The sequence below is a fragment of the Barbus barbus genome, assembly GCF_936440315.1.
Source record: "Barbus barbus genome assembly, chromosome: 44".
Taxonomy (NCBI): domain Eukaryota; kingdom Metazoa; phylum Chordata; class Actinopteri; order Cypriniformes; family Cyprinidae; genus Barbus; species Barbus barbus.
Window position 1 is genome coordinate 22,613,571 of NC_136722.1, and position 18,565 is coordinate 22,632,135.

An 18,565-nucleotide genomic window follows, 5' to 3' on the forward strand; every position below is an offset into this window, starting at 1 on the left:
TTTTACATTTGTGCTTCATGTTGTGTCTATACAATTAAAAAACATAAGGCAACATAACTGCATAATATTGTATTGTAAGTTTTTCTGTACCAGATATAATGACATGCATGCTTTTATCAGCATACAAATGATATTCCTGAAATAAACCCACTTTTCAGATTAAGTTCTAATGAGGATAATTATTAAACACCATCACCATCACTTAACAGGGCAGGAAACAGAATGAGTTATTTATGCAATTCATCTCTTTTCATTCAAAATTCATTAAAATCTTGATGAAGGCTCCATAAATACTGTAAATATATAATGGGAAGGCCTTTGACTGAATACTAGACAGGATTGAAAAGTACAGCTTTTATTTGACAAAAATAATTTTTCAATTTCAGCAACTTCTGTTTTGCAAGGTCTTAGTGACTCTCATCTTGTCTGTGCTGGTGAACTAAAATAACTAACAAGAAACCGTAGACTGAAAATCTGACTAAAAGTCCATAAGCTCTAAAAACATTTAAACTACTCAATCTTAGTACCATAATAAACTTTCAATGATTCACAGGATCATTTCAAAGATATTTTTGCATTCAGTTTGTGAATGCAAAAACACAAAAACAATGTTCTGCAACTTCTGCAGCAGTGTATTGTCTGGCAGGTCTAGACTGGTGCAATGACCCAGTTTCTTGTAATATTACAAAACAGCAAAGTTACAACAATGTCTTCGTGCTGCATCTATAGACATTTTTAACCCATTTCACACAATTTAGGGGTGGAAAAATAGATTATATACAGTATATCTGACATACATAAAAACCTGGAACATCAGCAGAAACCTGAAAAAAACAACAAAGTAGATAGAACTCATTGCAAGATCATTAATAACAATACTCAAGGGGGCGATAGAATTAACACATTTTCTCAGCAACAAGTGTTTTCCTGCCATTGCTAATGCCCGCTATCGCACCCCCTTACTGAGAATGTAAAGTGTCCTTACATTTATTGAGCTTGCTAGATCACATACTTGCATTTATTTACTTGCACATAATTTGTTTGCTTTTTGCAAAAACACATTCGTAGTGCAGTAAACCTCAGTATCTGATATATAAAACATTTACACGTTTCTAAAAGTAGTCTCTCGTGATAGTTTGGCCATTATTTTAAAAGAAAAGTGAGAATAAATGCAAGCTGTTTTTTGACCATTGTCGGCCACCATATTAAACCCTTCATGGTAGATGGATCAAACAAGTTCCCTTCATTTTAGCCTTTTCAGGGCATATGGGTAGTATTTGAGGAAGATCCGTCGTGCAATCTCATGTGTGTCCCCTAGTGGTTTGGAGGGATATTTCCTCTGGTTGTAGACGAACCCTTTCTCAACCTGGAACACGGCCTGGTTGAAGACGTCTTGTTTGAAGGGTCTTCCTCTGTCCAGACACTCCACTAGTGTATTCACAAACAAGCCCCAGCGCTGTAAATAATAGTCTTCCACTAGACCGCCCCACTCCTTGCTGGCATAGTCCAAGATTTCCCCATCGGGTCCCCAAAGGGTGATCTGATTTCGTGCGTTGATATCATACAGCTGTGCCTCGTGCTCATCCACACCCTGAGACTGAGCCTGCTCAAGCCAGAATCCCAAAAGGAAGTGTTCGTTGCTGGAAAGGAGGCGGTCCAGTTCAGGTAAGAGATCGTAGACGAGGACGCCACCAGCGCTTAGGAGGTCGGGAAGCTTTTGAGTCTGAGAATCATACAAATAAAAGAACATTTCAGAGCTGTAATTTTGTAAACAATAAAGGTGCAGTCACATTTACCAATGTTTGAGGAATTTTAATGGACGAAATCCAATCATTTAAAAAATATTGCTAATGCGGGGGCTTTCACACCAGCAATTTAGTTCGAAACAGAGCACAGTTCGCCTGAAAATTTGGTAATACTATGTACCGCTGTACCAAATCCAAGACTAGCTGTATAGGAACTGGTCTGAGTTTGGTTGCAATTGGACTGTGGTGTGATTTGTATTATGAACTACTTGAACTTGGATACAAACAACTGTGAGTATGTAATGTAATCGTGCATTTAAATCCGCAATTAAATGGCTCGCAATTAAAAGAGTCTTTATGTGACTCACACACTGTCTAAGCTTAAGTGCTATGGGTTTTCACATCAGTCTGTGTCCTTGATATGCAGTTATCTCTCTGGTAGAAGTCAGCAGGTATTTTTTAATGGGAGCTTTTCTGATTGTAAACAGTTGTCATGTGGTATTCCTCAGGGCAGCTGTTTGGGTCCATTGTTGTTTTCTGTGTTTGTTAATGACTTGTCACATGCTGTTTCAAGAGCAGATGTTGTACTTTATGCAGATGATGCTACAATGTTTTATGCATCACCTACAATAACTGATATAAGTTGCACCTTGCAGATTGAACTTAATGCCATTACAAATTGGGTGAAACTTAATAAATTAACTCTTAATATATCTAAAACTAAATGTATAGTCTTTGGTACTAAACGTATGCTTGGCAAGCCTTGTAACTTAAATCTAATTATTGATACATCTTTGGTAGAGCAGGTGAGTCAGACTAAACTCTTGGGTGTGAAGCTGGATAGTCAGCTCTCTTGGGCTGATCAGATTGACTACATTGTGTCTAAAATGGCCAAAGGCATTGCTTTTTCTCGGAGATGTTCAGCGTATTGTCCACCCTTAGTTATGAAAACAGTTGTCCAGTCTTTAGTTCTGTCACATCTGGGGTACTGCCCAGTAATTTGGTCCAGTGCTGCACAGGGACATCTGAAAAAATTACAAATCGTTCAGAATAGAGCCGCAAGAGTAGCCCTTGGTTGCTCTTTTCGCTCCAATGTGGATAAAATGCATACCTGTTTGGGCTGGCTAAAGGTGGAGGACAAACTTAATATAAGCCTTCTCTGTTATATGCACAATGCTCTATTTAAAAACAATCCAAAATCCTTTGTAGATAAATTGGTTTTTAGTGGGTATTGTCACGGGCATGTTACGCGTCAGGTGAGCTCAGGTGTGTTAGTGGTTCCATCTGCAAGGTCCAATTGTATGACAAGAACAGTTTTAGTTAGATCGTCATCTGCTTGGAATAAATTGGATTTAAGAATAAGGCATATATCCAACATATGTAATTTTAAGAAGACTCTAAAACAGATGACAATTAATAGTATTACACCAGTTAATTTGTGACTGTTATAGGTACTGACATTTTCAAATGCTGTATGTGTGTGAATGTGTATGTGGATAAATGAATACATGGTTATGTTATATGTATGTTGTATTTATGTATGTTATATTTGTGTATTTTAATTGTATACACGTTTCAGCACTTGTATGGGCCCCAGGAAGACTAGCAACCACATTGTGGAAGCTAATGGGGATCCAAATAAATAAACAAATAGACACAAGCGTCGATCAATAGAACCAAATTAATAATAATATTACCAATATATTGGTAAAATGCTGAGTCAGTTTTCTATCATGCACAGTGTGCATGTTTGTGACACAGGATGAACACAAATCCAGGGTTCAACAGAATCAAGCAAATCTAGACCAATTCCGTGAGGGTTGTATTTGCAAGTAGGCTATCTTTGTAAACACAGTAATTTAGGTCTAATGTGAAAGCAAACAGAAACAAAGAAAACACATTACTGACTCGATGCGCATGATCATTGCATTCGATTATTTGCACAGCCCTACTATATTGTAATATGTATCGTTCGTTACCACGCAACTAAATTAGTCTACTCATATTGTGATATAATATTTTGGTCTTATCGCCCACCCCTACCCTGAATGCAATGCAAGTCGCTTCGGATAAAACCCATCTGCCAAAAGCATAAAATAGTAAAAACAACAACAAAAAATACTAGTACTGGTTCACTAGTTCATTGACATTACACATAACCGTTAAGTTTGGGTTTACCTGGAAAGCATTCCGTATTTCCTTATAGAACTCAGTTGTAAGAAGCTGAAGCGCTTGACGCGTCACGTCCACAAGATCATACCGGAAGGTTTCCAGAGTTGCTAACCCTGGCGCGGCTTCAAACAGAAGCTTCCATGCCTTGTAGAAGTCAGCCGGTTCATACCAAATGTCCGTTTGCATGTGCAGGGATGGCCGATGTACCAACGGACTCCGGTTGTGGTTCTTGTATTGCGGAAGAGTGCAGTTGTACACACTATGAAACAAGAGCTGCCAGGCTGCCGTCAGATTCGCATCCATACTACCATAGCGCCGCAATGCGTACAGCGACACCCACTTGGAAAGGTTAACAGGTTCTTTGCGCCAGGCCAGTTCGCTCATAAGTTCATAAATGACTGGATTCTGTTCGATGCCTTCCGGGGTCAAACCCAATCCCACTAGGGTTGAATTCGGAAAGCGGATGGCATCAAAGGGGCCGGAATTTATGCTCTCCACCGTTCCAAACAGACCACTGTTCCCTCCAAAGTTGTGCAGCATGCACCAGATAAATGGCTGGCCGTAGAAGGAGTTTGTGGAAGAGTAGACAGGCATGGATTCAGCAAAGAGATCCAGGACAATCATGCGCCCCAGGGGGACTCCGTGTAACAGGGCCTTGACCTGGTCTGGTTTCCAGAACGAAGGGTCACTGATAAATAACCAGCCTTGCATCAGCCAAATTGCTTGAGGGTCCACTGCCAGAGAGAGAGTAAAAGGAGAGAATGAGAGACCACAACGCATCTGTGTGAGCAGGTGTGAGGGCACCATGCCTCATCCCATCATGGGGTTGGAAACCCCAACTGTGCCCCAGAAAATAAGCGGGTCAGTTGAAGAGCAAATGCAATCACAAAGAAACATGAGCAACTTCAACATCTAGGACAATATCACATGAGTTAAAGGGGTAACAATGGCATAGCTACCTGAAGTCATAGTACTGAAAACGGCACGGCTGATAGACGCCAGGTAAGCGGGGTCCGAAGAGGCTGGGGACATTTCGTTAAAGGTGTCTGTGTTGTAAATATGGTCTGTTCCGAACTCCTTAATGACCTGGGTCAAAAAGAGCGCTCCTATTCGCTGGAAGAGCGGGTCACGGGGGTCAAGCACATAGGCGCAGGAGTAGGTGCAGTTAAAATGGCTCCAGGGGTTCAGCTTGGTCACATTTGCTTGGGGGAACAACCTAAAAGGAATTGCTAAATGTGATTATTCCGGTCTTCACTCTCAAATATCTGCTACAGAGACGGAAATAGATGTCTTCTTTGCTAATTTTTATTGAACTGGCCATTTAAATACCTTAAATAATAAGGAAATTTAAAAGCCATAAAAATATACCATATACTTGTTAACCAACACCACTTTCATGATTTCAAGATTAAAATCTACAGCTATGTTAAATGTAAGAAAGACACATTTGAGGAATATTACCTGGCAATACCTTCAGGTATGATTCCTGAAAAAGCAGGCAATACAGGTATCATCCCAAAAGATCTCATGCGGTCCAGGATTTTAAACTGGAGGATTAAAGGGGTTTACATCACAGACATGTAACAGCGTGAACAGACTTTTGGAAGTCAGATATCATCAGTGGAATTGCTTTCACTTTCACTTAAATGGCACAATTATTCAAATAATGTTTAATAAGAAAATTTTAATGCATGAGATTTTTATGTTTTCTGGTAATAGCATTTCTGCTTTCATAATGCTAGGGTATTGTGGGAGGTTGGAATATGTTACTATGCAATTGTTAAGTTGTTTTGAGCAGTTTTTAGCACCTTGAATCATACAAAAATATCTAGACATGGCTCAGATATTTTGGATTCCGGTCTAAAGACTCATAAACTGTTTTTTTTTTTTTTGCCGGTTTTATCACTTGCCAGGTGAAAATCTTCTATGATTACTTTGGGCTAGGAAGTTTTAATAATAGTCCAGTTATGACCCATTTTTAGATATACACTCAGTAATATGATAAAAAAGTTACTATTGTTATTATTAACAATTCACTTTTTTCTTTATATATTACTTTTGTATTTTGTTTGTTATATACGCTAGAACAAATTTATTTGATGTATGTTCAAGATTGTTCCTAAAAATAAAATAATAAAAAATATGTAATAAATAAAATGGAAATAAATCCCAACTCGGACCACTTAGAAAAAAAAAAGGAATTTTATCTTATCGAAAGACTGTTCAGTACCTGCAGGTAGAGCTGTTTGACATGCCAAGACTGAGGAAGTGGTCCTCCCCACTGAAACAGGTTTCCCATGCGGTTCCATGCTAGGAAAGCTGGACCTGTGAAGAAGCGATCCAGCTCAGTCTGGTTCATACCGAGAGACAGATAAACCTACGGTACATCAGGGAGAAAATATTGAATATTGAAAATATTAATTTATAAGACAGAAAGTTCACAAGTGATCAGACATTTTTTAAAGAAATCCTCTTACCTCCTGCCATAGCACCTCCTGTCCGGTGAACGCCAGAGGAAGATTTATGCCATTCAGTGCCATCCAATCAATCTCCCTTTGCCATCTGGGCCAATCCCACCACACGGAGGAGTAACTCTGGGTACACACGTTCTGATAGTACCTGAACCTACAGTTACACAAACACTAAATGAAATTCATTTGCTGCAGTAGGTCCTCCACACATTAACCGCCACATCTCCAACTTGTGACGTATCTGGCACTTAATAAATACTATTATCTGTTATTGGAGCTGTAATGAACATGACCTCATTCATAACGTCATGTTCACATTGTGTGGAATTCACTGTCCGCCGGCATCCCAGAGAGTGACATAGTACAGGCCAGCTCATGCAGAACTAACAAGACAAACACACAACCAGACAACAAAGAAAAGTCCGGCTACTACAAAATGGTGTGACGTTTCAACAATGCTGCCTTTTTATATTGTCTTACAAATCACACAGACATGATTGGAGCTACACAAGAACATGTGCAGTAGAAGAAACAAAAACAACTGCTCACAGAATGACAGAAACAAATTATCACATGAACAAGCAAAAGACACAGGCAAGCTTATCTAGACGGCTATTAAAGTGTGCATTAGTCAGGATAAAATGATGATTATAGTTGCTCAAAACTGAACAAAATACATTAAATAGTCTAGCTGTACACTGAGAAAAGACTTTGATATAGACATTAAATGTCAGCCCTTTTGTAATTATTTTATGGAATATTATGGATTTTTCAATACCTGATTATTTCTCAAATTAAATGAATATGTTGTACAAAATATTTCAAATGAAAACATTTTACACAAAATGTATAAAAAAGAAAGGAAAAAGAAAATATGTATATGACAAAACTGAGAGGAATAAAGAGGAATATGTTAATCGATATGATAATATCTAAATTGGCATATATCACTATTATATCAATTTTTATTTTAGTCCAAGTATGGAAAGTAGCAAAAAAAGAGGAGATTCAGGAGTTTGAGTTTCAGACCCTAGGAGTAAGAAATGTGCAAAACCTATGAAAATAAATGAATGCATATAATAAATGTGACAAAAAAAAAAGCTAAGACTACATCATTGGAACCTTTTGGTTTGAAACATTCTCCAGAGGTTCTTTAAAAGTTAATTTATGATAAAACTGGAGCGTCACTATACAATCACACCACAATAATCCCTGCTGACAAAAAATATCTTTATCAGAATGTTTTGCTAATGTTCCCATTAACTTCTGAACACATTTTTTAAACATTAACTGAACATTTAAAACATTCAGGTTGTTTTATTTTTATTTATTTTTTAACTTTTTTTTGTTATGCAAACATGAAGGGAACATTCCTTTTGATAATTTTGCAAAAATTATTACAATGTATGTCAGAATGTTCTTTAATCTTTCTGAAACCAGTTAGAAATATTAGATGAACACCCAACTAAAGAATTTCAGAAAATGAAACGCTCCATGAATGATAATGTTTTTAACATTTTTGGAACATCAAAGACCAGATAACTCTGAACAAACGTTCTATTAATGTTACTGGAAGAATATTTGTTCATAACTTTGAGAGAACCTTGCCAGAACGTTATCCAAAGTTCTGAGAGCGTCCCTTTCACCTGAAATCACCTCTATTGTGACATCATTTAGTTGTGACACTCTTTGTTTCATTTACCTATGTGTTAGTCACAAATAAATAATAATAATAATAATACAAACATCACAAATACATAAAACTAAATCATTTTTATGTTTTGAAACTCTAAGATGTTTATATGAAGCTTTCAAGAATTATAAATCTGTAAGTTTTACTTGTGATTTATTGAAAATGTCAAACAATATTAATGAATAAAAGGTGTTTTGTTGAATTAAATTGACCTGTGCGGGGTGTTGATGCGCAGGACGCCGGTGAGAGGAGGCAGAGGTCGGGGGATATTTAACTGATCTCCAGACCAGGACACGTGACAGTTGCAGAAGTATTTGAGATAGTTGTATATACCAGTAGCCACCGCGACCCCCGTGCTGCCCACCGCCAGGATCTTGTTGTTCTTCGCGGATCGCAGCTCACACACGTCTAAAGTGTCATTAGACAGAGTCCTGTTGACAGACACGATGAAATCCCGAGCTCTGTTTCCCAGCAGTCTCCGGAGCAGATCCACCACAGCTCTGGACTGGCTTTTGTCGCTGGCTTTCGTTCTCAGATGCGCGAGAGTCTGAAAGTCGCTGCAGACCGACTGCAACAATGTAACAAATAAAAGCGCGAGCAGCGCGCTGCGGATACATTGTATCATTTTAACTTCTGTGACGTCAGCGGCATCGGTGCTGCAGATGTAGAGTTCAAATTTCAACTTTCCTTCGCGTGAGCAGGAAGCAATGTGTGTCAATGGAAAAGCAGGCGACCAATCACGAGACTGTGTGAAGGGCCTCTGAGGAGCCTTAGCCAATAAGAACTCAAGATTGAAAGAAAAGGGGGAAACTCGGTTGTATTCATCACATGATCCTATTCTATTGGATGTGGGATCCTTATAATGACATAAAAAAGCTGTTTTTCAGCATAAACATTAAATGTACTGTTTTCCAGGAAGAAAATTATGAGGAAATAGAAAGCTGTCATCAAAGAGAGGACTGTTATAATTTCACTTTCCAGTTCAAGTGGGTTGTATAATAGGGTCGGGGCCGATGGCTGATAGACATGACGATGTTGAGCCGGTGTCGTGAAAATAAATCAAATCTTAATGATAAAATACTATTATTGTTAATTGTTATTAAATAAACGGAGAACTCAACAACAGTAAAATGACAATCATTTAATTTAATTTTACGCATTACCATTTATGCATTTTTTATTGAGGAAGATATAACAATAAAAAACCATATTACATTCAGTGGAATAAATCAGTGTTAATATGCAAGGACTTTTATTTTGACGGGTGGCTTTACGGAAGCCAATGCATCGTGCTCCGATTAAAAGTTACTGTTCAGAATTGATAATTTCGCTATTTTAATGACGCTTCGGGAAGGATGTGAGTATAGTTACATGGAAATATGTTTGTGTTTTTTCATAAGAATGTTTATAGGAAGCAAACACGTGGAGATTTGCACAATAAACACCTCCACACTCTACAGGAGCATCTGTTTGAGAACTAACTTACATACATGTCCCTTAATAAAAAATTCATTATTCACTGAATATATGTGAGGCTCACTGTGAATTATTGCTTAAATATTTGTTTATTGTTAACGTGAACAAAAACTGCATTGATATACAGTACATGCACACATGGATAGGTGATAATGCGAAGCTGTTATATGGACCTCTCTGTTATTTGTTTCACGGATCTGTGTTTGTTGTTGTAGCCATGTCAGAAGAAGTTCTGCTGGCTCGTGTGAAGGCTTTGGAAGAGGAGGTGGAGAGACTGAAAGCTCAGCTGAAAGGAGAGAGAGATGGAGCTGGGAGAGAGGAGAGGACTGAAACATCAGGCAGTCTCCAGACAGAGAGCTTAAAACACCAGGAAGGTGAGGAGAACAGACCCAAACAGAAGAAACGAGGAGCAGAGAGGCCCTTTGACTTCTCTGTCCATCCTCGCAGGCATGTGGCACTGCGGCTGGCGTATCTCGGCTGGCAATATCAGGGCTTCGCTGTCCAGGAAAACACAGACAACACTGTTGAAGCCAGGCTTTTTGAGGCCCTGCTGAAGACTAAACTGATCCAGGACAGACAGACCTCCAACTATCATCGCTGCGGCCGCACAGATAAAGGAGTCAGTGCTTTCTCCCAGGTACTGGAATCTGCATTTAATAAATTTTGTTTTATGTTATTGATCATGTTTTCATATTTTCCAGGGTTCCACCAATTAACCAATAATCTTTATTACAGCTGATACAGTATAAATAATTTTTTTGCGTCTGTTGACTAATATTTAGAATCAGTTTTTAATGACTTAATTTTGAGACAATAATAATAGTTTAACAACTAAAATTGAATTATGAATATTTTAGTAACAACAATAAAAATAAGAATAACATTTAGTAATTAATAATAATTATTTATGCCAATTCGTTTATGCTTTTTATGATCTGGATAATCGTACATTTGTTTTCATATTTTGTAAAGTCATGGATTCCTGTATTCACTTTTTTCTCCATGTTATATCCAACTAATTTATATTTCTGTAAATTGTCTGATAACTGATTAAATTATTTAAAATTTTGACATTATAAATAATCTTTAGATTATAACAACTAAATGCACAGCATGAATTGTTAATATTTTAGTTGTAGTAATAATAATTATTATTATTAAAGTATTCACAATTCATGTTATACGTTTTATACTGTTATTATCTAATGATTATTTATTAATAATATTTTATTTATGAAAATAAATTTGACTAAAAAACTTTTTGTGATGTGAATAAAGCCAGTGATTCCTGATATTCACTTTTTGCTTCAGGTTATATTAATCCAATTCTAGATTTTTGTCAGTGTTTGATAACTTTTTTACTATAAAAATGTTTTTAATTTAATTTTGACACAATAATAAATCATTATATATATATATATATATATATATATATATATATATATATTACAACTAAAAGTATTGTACTACTACTACTACTACTAATTATTATTATTATTATTATTATAATTAATGCAATTACATTTAATCTGAATAGCCACATTTATTTTTATATTTCTTAAAGTTATGGATTCCTGATATTTACTCTCTTCTCCAGGTCATATCCATTGATCTGCGCTCAACTCAGTTTGGAGGAGGTTTAGGTGTGTCTGTCCCAGCTGGAGTGGAGGTCAAAGGCAAGGCGTCTGCAGAAGAATTACCTTACGTCAAGATATTAAATAGAGTCCTGCCACAGGACATTAGGATCCTGCAGTGGGCTCCTGTAGAAACCGGCTTCAGCGCACGCTTCGACTGCCAGTCCAGAACATACAGATACTACTTCCCTCGTGGAGATTTGGATGTGGATCTCATGGCAGAGGCTGCTAGACGGTCAGTAGATCACATCATTAACACACACTGTCTGCTTAAAGAATATTATGTACAGTCAATCAAAAAGTATTTGAACATTTAATTATAAAAGGTCAAATTGCCTCTGAATTGAAAAACAAAATCCTCCATGTCTTTATTCTGGGTTGTTCTAGCCAGTCACATTGTTTTATGGTGCTTGTACCAACAGTTTTTTTTATTTTAGAAGTTGAGTGGATAATTATGTTCCTCTGGTGACGCAGGTATGAAGGAACACATGACTTCAGGAACATCTGTAAGATGGATGTAGGTAATGGAGTCTTGCAGTTTCAAAGGACCATCTTGTCTGCCACCATCCAGCCAGCCCAACTTAACCCCACCTGCCCTAATGACCCACACCAACTCTATGTCTTCCAGGTCAAAGGTCTTGCTTTCCTCTATCACCAGGTGAGGAGCTCATCTCAAACTGGAGTCCTTTAGATCTAAAGCTGTGGTTCTCAACCAGGCGGTCTTAGAATACTTTCAAGAATTTCAAGGACTTTTCAATACTTTAATGAATGAATTAGACAAAACAAGCTTTAAAATGAGCTAAAACAACAAAAAAATCAAGATATTTCTTATTTTAATTTTTTGTTGTCTTTGAAGAACCAGAAATTTCCACAGTCTTGGGTTCTAGACCTGGAAAAAGTGTTTAAATATTTAAACTGTAAACAGTAATTAAAGGGATAGTTCACCCAAAAATAATAATAACTCACCCTCATGTCATTCCAAACCTGTAAGACCTTCTTTCATCTTCGGAACACAAATTAAGATATTTTTAATAAAATCCAAAAGCTTTCTGAGCCTGCATAGACAGCAATGCAACTGACACGTTCAAGGCCCAGAATGGTAGTAAGGACATTGTTAAAATAGTCCATGTGACATCAGTGGTTCAACTGTAATTTTATGACGCTACGAGAATACTTTTTGTGTGCAAAGAAAACAAAAATAATGAATTTATTTAACAATTCTTCTCCATGTCACTGTCCGCCGCCATTCAGGAGAGTACCACGACGGATGCGTATGCATTCCTCTGCACGTAAACAGTGTTGGGAAGGTTACTTTGGAAATGTAACGGGTTACAGATTACAAGTTACCCTATTTAAAATGTAATAAGTAGTGTGACTATTTCAATTACTTTATTAAACTAATGTAACTGATTACATTTGATTGCTTTTCTAAATTTCTAGTGAATATTTTTTTTAACACTCATTACTGTCAGACTTTCAAAATCCTTTATCACTTGAATTAAGATTATAATAAATTAATTTTAAAGCACAGCCACCACAAAATCAGACTTTAGCCCCTCTTTTTTACTTTGAGATTGTTCTGAAGTTAAATACTGATTTAAAATCATAAGAAATAGTTTAACAGCTATGATACTGTTTGTGAAATCACATCTTTGAATATAGCTATGACAGGAAACACTTGCATCTAAAAATACCTTGGAAAAAACAATCAGTCTTAAAAAATAAAGCATATACATGAACCCAAATGTGACCCTGGAGCACAAAACCTTAAGTTGTCTTAAGTTGCACAGGTATATTTGTAGCAATAGCCAATACATTGTATGGGTCAAAATGATCGATTTTTCTTTTATGCCAAAAATCATTAGGATATTAATTAAAGATCATGCTCCATGAAGGTATTTGATAAAGTTCCTACCGTAGATATATCAAAACTTAATTTTTTATTAGAAAGATTCATTGCTAAGAACTTCATTTTCAAATCAAGTTTAAAGTTGATTTTCTCAATATTTTCATTTTTGTGCACCCTCAGATTCCAGATTTAAAATAGTTGTATCTTGGCCAAATATTATCCTATCCTAACAAACCATGCATCAATGGAAAGCTTGTTCAGCTTTCAGATGATGATGACTGGTTTTGTGGTCCAGGGTCACAAACAGAAAATAAAACAGTTATCGAATAAGCATGTGGCCTAAACTCCTGAAACATTGGTGTCAATGCAATTTGGGAAAGAAATCAATCATATCTGTATGTGTGTGAAAATATTCAGCTGTAACCCCCTTTGTAATCGTTAACATTTTCATAAGTAACTAATTTAATGACAATTTTTTCTCAGTATCTGTAACAGATTACAGTTACATTTATTTTGTAATTAAATTACGTAACTCATGTAACTAGTTACTCCCCAACACTGGTTCTACGTCAGCAGCACCAAACACATGCATCATGGTACTCTCGTGAATGGCGGCAGACGGTGATGCGGAGGAGAATAATTGTTGAATAACTTATTTTTGTTTTCCTTGCGCACAAAAAGTAACTTCATAAAATTATGGTTGAACCACTGATGTCGCATGGACTATTTTAAAGATGTCCTTACGATGTTTTTGGGCCTTGAAGGTGTCAGTTCTATTGCTGTCTATGCAGAGTCAGGGAAAAAAATACTACGGAAGTCAATGGTGCCCCAAAACAGCCTGGTTACAAACTTTCTTCAAACTATCTTCTTTTGTGTTCGGCAGAACAAAGAAATTCATACACGTTTGGAACTACTTGAGGGTGAGTAAATGATGACAGAATTTTATTTTTGGGTGAACTATCCCTTTAAGTAAACGGAATGAAAATGAGAAGAGAGAATTTAAACTAGAATTTTAAAAAAATATTTAATTTTCATTTAAGAAAAACGTTTTCTCATGGTTTTAGTTAACCATAATAACACTGCCTGGAAAAGTCAAGTAAATTAATAAAATATTAAAACCTGACGAGCATTCAGCTCTTAAACATAATTAATTCTAATTGTTATTTTTTTAACAGAAAGTAGGCATAACCATAGATTAAAATACGTTTTCAAATATTGTTTACAGTGGAGAACATTGGGGCAAAAAAGTTTATATTTATAAATCCATTGAAAAAAAGTACAGTGTACACTTTGCATTGTTTAGCAGTATTAGCTAGTATTCTATTCTGAACATAAACAATAACTTTGCTTTTCCAGGTTCGCTGCATGATGGCTTTGCTGCTGCTTATTGGACAGAAACTCGAAGCTCCAGAAATCATTGATCAGCTGCTGGATGTGGAGAAAAACCCAAGGAAACCTCAGTACAGGTGAGTTGTATTTCAGTATTTCCATAGCTAATTCTGGATTCCATGCGATGTTGCATATTGCTTAGAACAGCAAGAACTTGATCTTTCACAGTACTAAAATTTCAGATCTATAGCAACTTTAATTTTCCTGACTAAAGTAGTGACTTGATTATAGCTGTCTGTGTTTTATAGTATGGCGGTGGATTACCCTTTGGTGTTGTATGACTGCCACTTCGAGGGTGTGAATTGGAGGAATGAAACGGAGGAGGAGAACCACGTCATGAACTCTCTGCACCAGCACTGGGTTCAGAACGCAGTGAAAACCCAAGTTCTGCTCGGCATGATCCAAGGCTTTCAGAAAACAACCACAGGTGTGCGTCCATACTGAAACTATGACTCAAAAACAATTTACTTATATGTCCGGAATGAACTACAGACCTACTGCCTGATGTTTATCTAAAACGTAGCATGTAAAAACCATTGTTTTCTTAGAGATGACATCTCTACAGTGCTGGCTCATGGAGGGCTCCAGGCAGAGGAAGTACCAGCCTCTTCTGGACCGGCCGCGCTGTGAGAGTTTGGAGTCCAGGATCCAGCACTTCGTGAAGAGAGGAAGACTGGAGCAAGAAGAAGGAGAGTACGGGGAGGAGACGACCGTTTTCAGGGGGAAAAGATCAAAACATTCCCATCTGAAAACATACCAAATCCAGGAGAAAAACCATGGAGCAAAAACTCAGGATTGCTCATTACAAAACCTGTAAACATACAGTTATGAACCACTTTGTTTTCTGCTTTGACTTTTAATGAGTGTGCAAAATAATATAAAGGCAGAACCATTTGTTTTTAACTCTGTTCTCTTAGCAGCACAATTACTACTTTTCTGTTTTGTGTGTCTATATTGTAGATTAAATTACTGACCTACAGATATTAAATCCATGTGGTTGCATTATTAATGCCACATCTGGACCCAGAATATGTTAAAATGTCCTGCTTTGGAAATAATGATGTACTTTCATATTGTCAACTAAAGCACAATGAACTGATGCCAAATTGAAATCTGTGTCAGGATCATTTAAATTAATCTAAAATATTTTACATAATTTAACCTTCATTATGTTCATGTCTGATATCCAACTTGGCTTTATTGAAATGTTCAGCATATCTGCAACTGGCAGCTTGTTTCAATGCTAATATTTGTACTGTAGTAATTCTGTAGTGATATCAGTTAAGAAAGACCAAAGCGGAGCAGAGATGAGAGGAACCAAGATGTCAGATATTTTAAAAAAATGTACTAATTGTACAATATAAAAAAGTGCAAGTAGAATGTAGGCAGCCCACAATGTACAAATGAATCATGTAACAATTCAACATCCCTGAGAAAACGCGAAAAACCATCCAGTCTGACATCTATGCTGGTTCTTTCAGGGTTTCTTGCATTTCCAAAACCAAAAAGGGGAAATAAAGTGCTATTCTTTATGTATTCTTCTAATATCTCTGCATCTGAGATCTCTACATCCTCCTGACCAAATCGACTTATTACAGAGCACAAATTCATTTCCTAAAATGTGTCCGTTACAGACCAGTGGAAATGATAGGAAGAATGCTGGCAGAACAAAACCACCTCCACATCCAAGGCATACAGTGGTCTTGAGACCGCGGCTCTTACCAGGAGTATTTATTTTACAGCCCTTGGCTCTTCCCATGGTTTAGAACTTTAGATGCTTTCAGCTGTGGAGACATGAAGGGTGACATTAATTTTCCAAGACAATATTTAAATGTACTTGTATTTCCTCCGATAAAACATTTTCAACTTGCAAATTAAAGGAATAGTTCACACCCAAATGTACAAATGCTTGGTCAAAAGCTATAAGACTTAGAATATAGCAGGGTTATTATAGTTAAAACGACTAAAACACTGAAATAAAATGTTTTCAAAATATATAGAAGACAATATTTCTGTAATCATATTATTTATATATATATATATATATTTTAGATTAACTTTATTTACTAAACTGACATAAAACACAGACATAAAAAAATTACTAAAACTAGCTAAAATTAAAAATATGGAAAACAAATAATATTCTCGATGATACTAAAATAACACTGGAATATAGTGCATGTGTAATGAGGACTTTTATGGTAATTTTGTGACCTTTTTGAAGCTTGACATTATTATTCTTTGTTAATAGATATTAATCAAAATATATTTTGTGTGTGTGTGTGTGTGTGTTTCACCGAAGAAAGAAAGTAATGCAGGTTTGGAACGATATGAGGGTGAGTAAATGATGAAAAAAATATTCAGTTTTGCATGAAATATTAAACGGTATAAAAAAATTATATATACTGTATATAATTAGCAACTTGCTTTGCCATGTTTATAGGGTGTTGATTAAATTGACAGACTTACAGATCTTAAATCCATGTTCTTGCTTTACTAATCACACGTTTAGACACAGAATATGTTGAATTATTTATGAAAAATGTTCTGATTTGTAACAAAATCAGTTTAACTGATGCTAGTCCAAATCCTTGATCATTTAAATTATTTACAACTATTTATACTTACAACTTGTTTTGCCCGAGGGTAACGTGTGTTTTTTTTTGTCTCTTTGAGATCTTTCGCTTTCAGCTCTGAAATGATGGAAGACAGTGAAATCAATTTTCTTTTTAACCTCCTAATCGTAGCATTCTTCAGTTTCATCTTTTTTCTGCAAGCCTTAATCTTTCTCAGGACTAAGTTCAAATTGTGCTTCAACATCTCTGGTGATTCGGTCTCCTGCATGTCTGTCGTTGAGTTGCTGTCCTCCATGGAACTACAAGACCAAGAGCGGTAGCAGTGATCATGTCTAACTGCAATGACACATATCTCAGTGGGGTAAATCACTGGGGTCCCAAAAGTTTCAGTCATGTCTGGATCTTCCTCTTTCACAAAATCCTCCAAAACAACTTCCTCCTCCACATACTGTCTCCTGTCATCCCCTTTGAGACAGTACGTATGAAATTCATGACTTTCCACGTTCCTCTGCCTTACTTGGGTGCGCCGTAGCTGCTTCTGAAAGGGGCCAGGGATGAAAAATATTGTAGGGACGGCCGTTTTAGCAAGGCACACTTGTCCTTTATTGTTTGTGAAGAAGCAGCTGTCTTCAAAGTGGTGGGAACATATGCGAGAAGAAGGAGATGGCTTGAAATGGTCACGTCTGATGTTCACCAGCCACCGCTGCAGCCGATCTTTATCACCTAATGGGAAACTGTGAGGGAAATGAATGAGTAGATGGATTATAGAAAGAGTCAAGTTCATATATAGTCTTGGTTCAGTAGAAGCAGGTCACATACAAGTTAAAAAGCCATAGGCTAAAACATATCGATATTAATAAAGAGTGGGATTCATTTTGGTTGATTATTTTAACATCCAAAGTGTATAAATCACCTATTGAATTAGGTTTCTATTCTGTACACTACTAAAATATTCAAAAAATTATTATCAACACACAAAACGTTTTCTATTATTCATTAAAAGACAAAGGCCTGGTTTCACAGACAGGGTTTAGGTTAAACCAGGATTATATAATAGTTCAATCGGGACATTTAAGTAGTTTTTATAATCATGCCTTAGAAAAAAACAATACTGGTGTGCATCTTGAGATATTTTAAGATCACTTAGTGCAAGTTGAAACAGCTCAGAATTACATTTTAGTCTGGGATTAGGCCTAAACCTTGTTTATGAAACCGGAGGAAAGAATTATTAATATATGCACATCAACTGCACGCGATGGCGTTAAATACATAAATACAGTTTTAATAACGTGGCTCTTTTTTACAGTCTATGGGCTGGACGATTAATTAAGACTAAATAAATTCAATAACCAACCGACCGATGAAAACTTGTACTAGATCCTGATGAATGACGATTTGTACAATTCACAGCTGCACACGACATGTTAAATACACTGATAGATCAGTGATTAAATATCAAGTCAAAACCTAACAACAACAACAACTTCTGTCTTTGGTTTAGCGGCGCGGAGCGCAAACAGCGCATTACTGCCACCTAGCGTTAGTATGACACGACATACA

General features: G+C 36.5%; 3 protein-coding genes across 6 annotated transcripts; 1 reads left to right on the forward strand and 2 right to left on the reverse strand.

Annotated features, from left to right (window-relative positions):
- Positions 1–55: 55 nt before the first annotated feature.
- On the reverse strand, positions 56–8,791 carry LOC306863306 (alpha-N-acetylglucosaminidase-like). Of its 2 annotated transcripts, XR_013783668.1 has the most exons (8): positions 8,294–8,791; positions 6,395–6,542; positions 6,148–6,294; positions 5,379–5,464; positions 4,877–5,133; positions 3,924–4,651; positions 2,857–3,029; positions 342–2,770 (listed from the first exon to the last, which is right to left on the reverse strand). XR_013783668.1 is itself a non-coding variant. In XM_079406554.1 (7 exons), exons 1-7 carry the CDS (start codon positions 8,704–8,706, stop codon positions 1,244–1,246), a joined length of 2,259 nt encoding a protein of 752 aa, XP_079262680.1. In that variant the 5' UTR covers positions 8,707–8,791; the 3' UTR covers positions 56–1,243. The 2 variants fall into 2 exon arrangements, 1 of the variants encoding a protein (XP_079262680.1); XM_079406554.1 differs by lacking the exon at positions 2,857–3,029 and having other exon boundaries at positions 56–1,723.
- Positions 8,792–9,326: 535 nt separating this feature from the next.
- Positions 9,327–15,964, forward strand: LOC306863307 (tRNA pseudouridine(38/39) synthase-like). The gene is made up of 7 exons (XM_079406555.1): positions 9,327–9,438; positions 9,773–10,194; positions 11,155–11,426; positions 11,666–11,849; positions 14,397–14,506; positions 14,678–14,856; positions 14,978–15,964. Exons 1-7 carry the CDS (start codon positions 9,420–9,422, stop codon positions 15,244–15,246), a joined length of 1,455 nt encoding a protein of 484 aa, XP_079262681.1. The 5' UTR covers positions 9,327–9,419; the 3' UTR covers positions 15,247–15,964.
- LOC306863308 (uncharacterized protein) lies at positions 14,043–18,519 on the reverse strand. Of its 3 annotated transcripts, XR_013783669.1 has the most exons (5): positions 18,364–18,519; positions 17,058–17,739; positions 16,152–16,213; positions 14,694–15,174; positions 14,272–14,468 (listed from the first exon to the last, which is right to left on the reverse strand). XR_013783669.1 is itself a non-coding variant. In XM_079406557.1 (4 exons), exons 1-3 carry the CDS (start codon positions 18,426–18,428, stop codon positions 16,166–16,168), a joined length of 795 nt encoding a protein of 264 aa, XP_079262683.1. In that variant the 5' UTR covers positions 18,429–18,519; the 3' UTR covers positions 14,047–15,174; positions 16,152–16,165. The 3 variants fall into 3 exon arrangements, 2 of the variants coding, with proteins under 2 accessions (XP_079262682.1, XP_079262683.1); XM_079406557.1 differs by having other exon boundaries at positions 14,047–15,174; XM_079406556.1 differs by having other exon boundaries at positions 14,043–16,213.
- Positions 18,520–18,565: the final 46 nt, after the last annotated feature.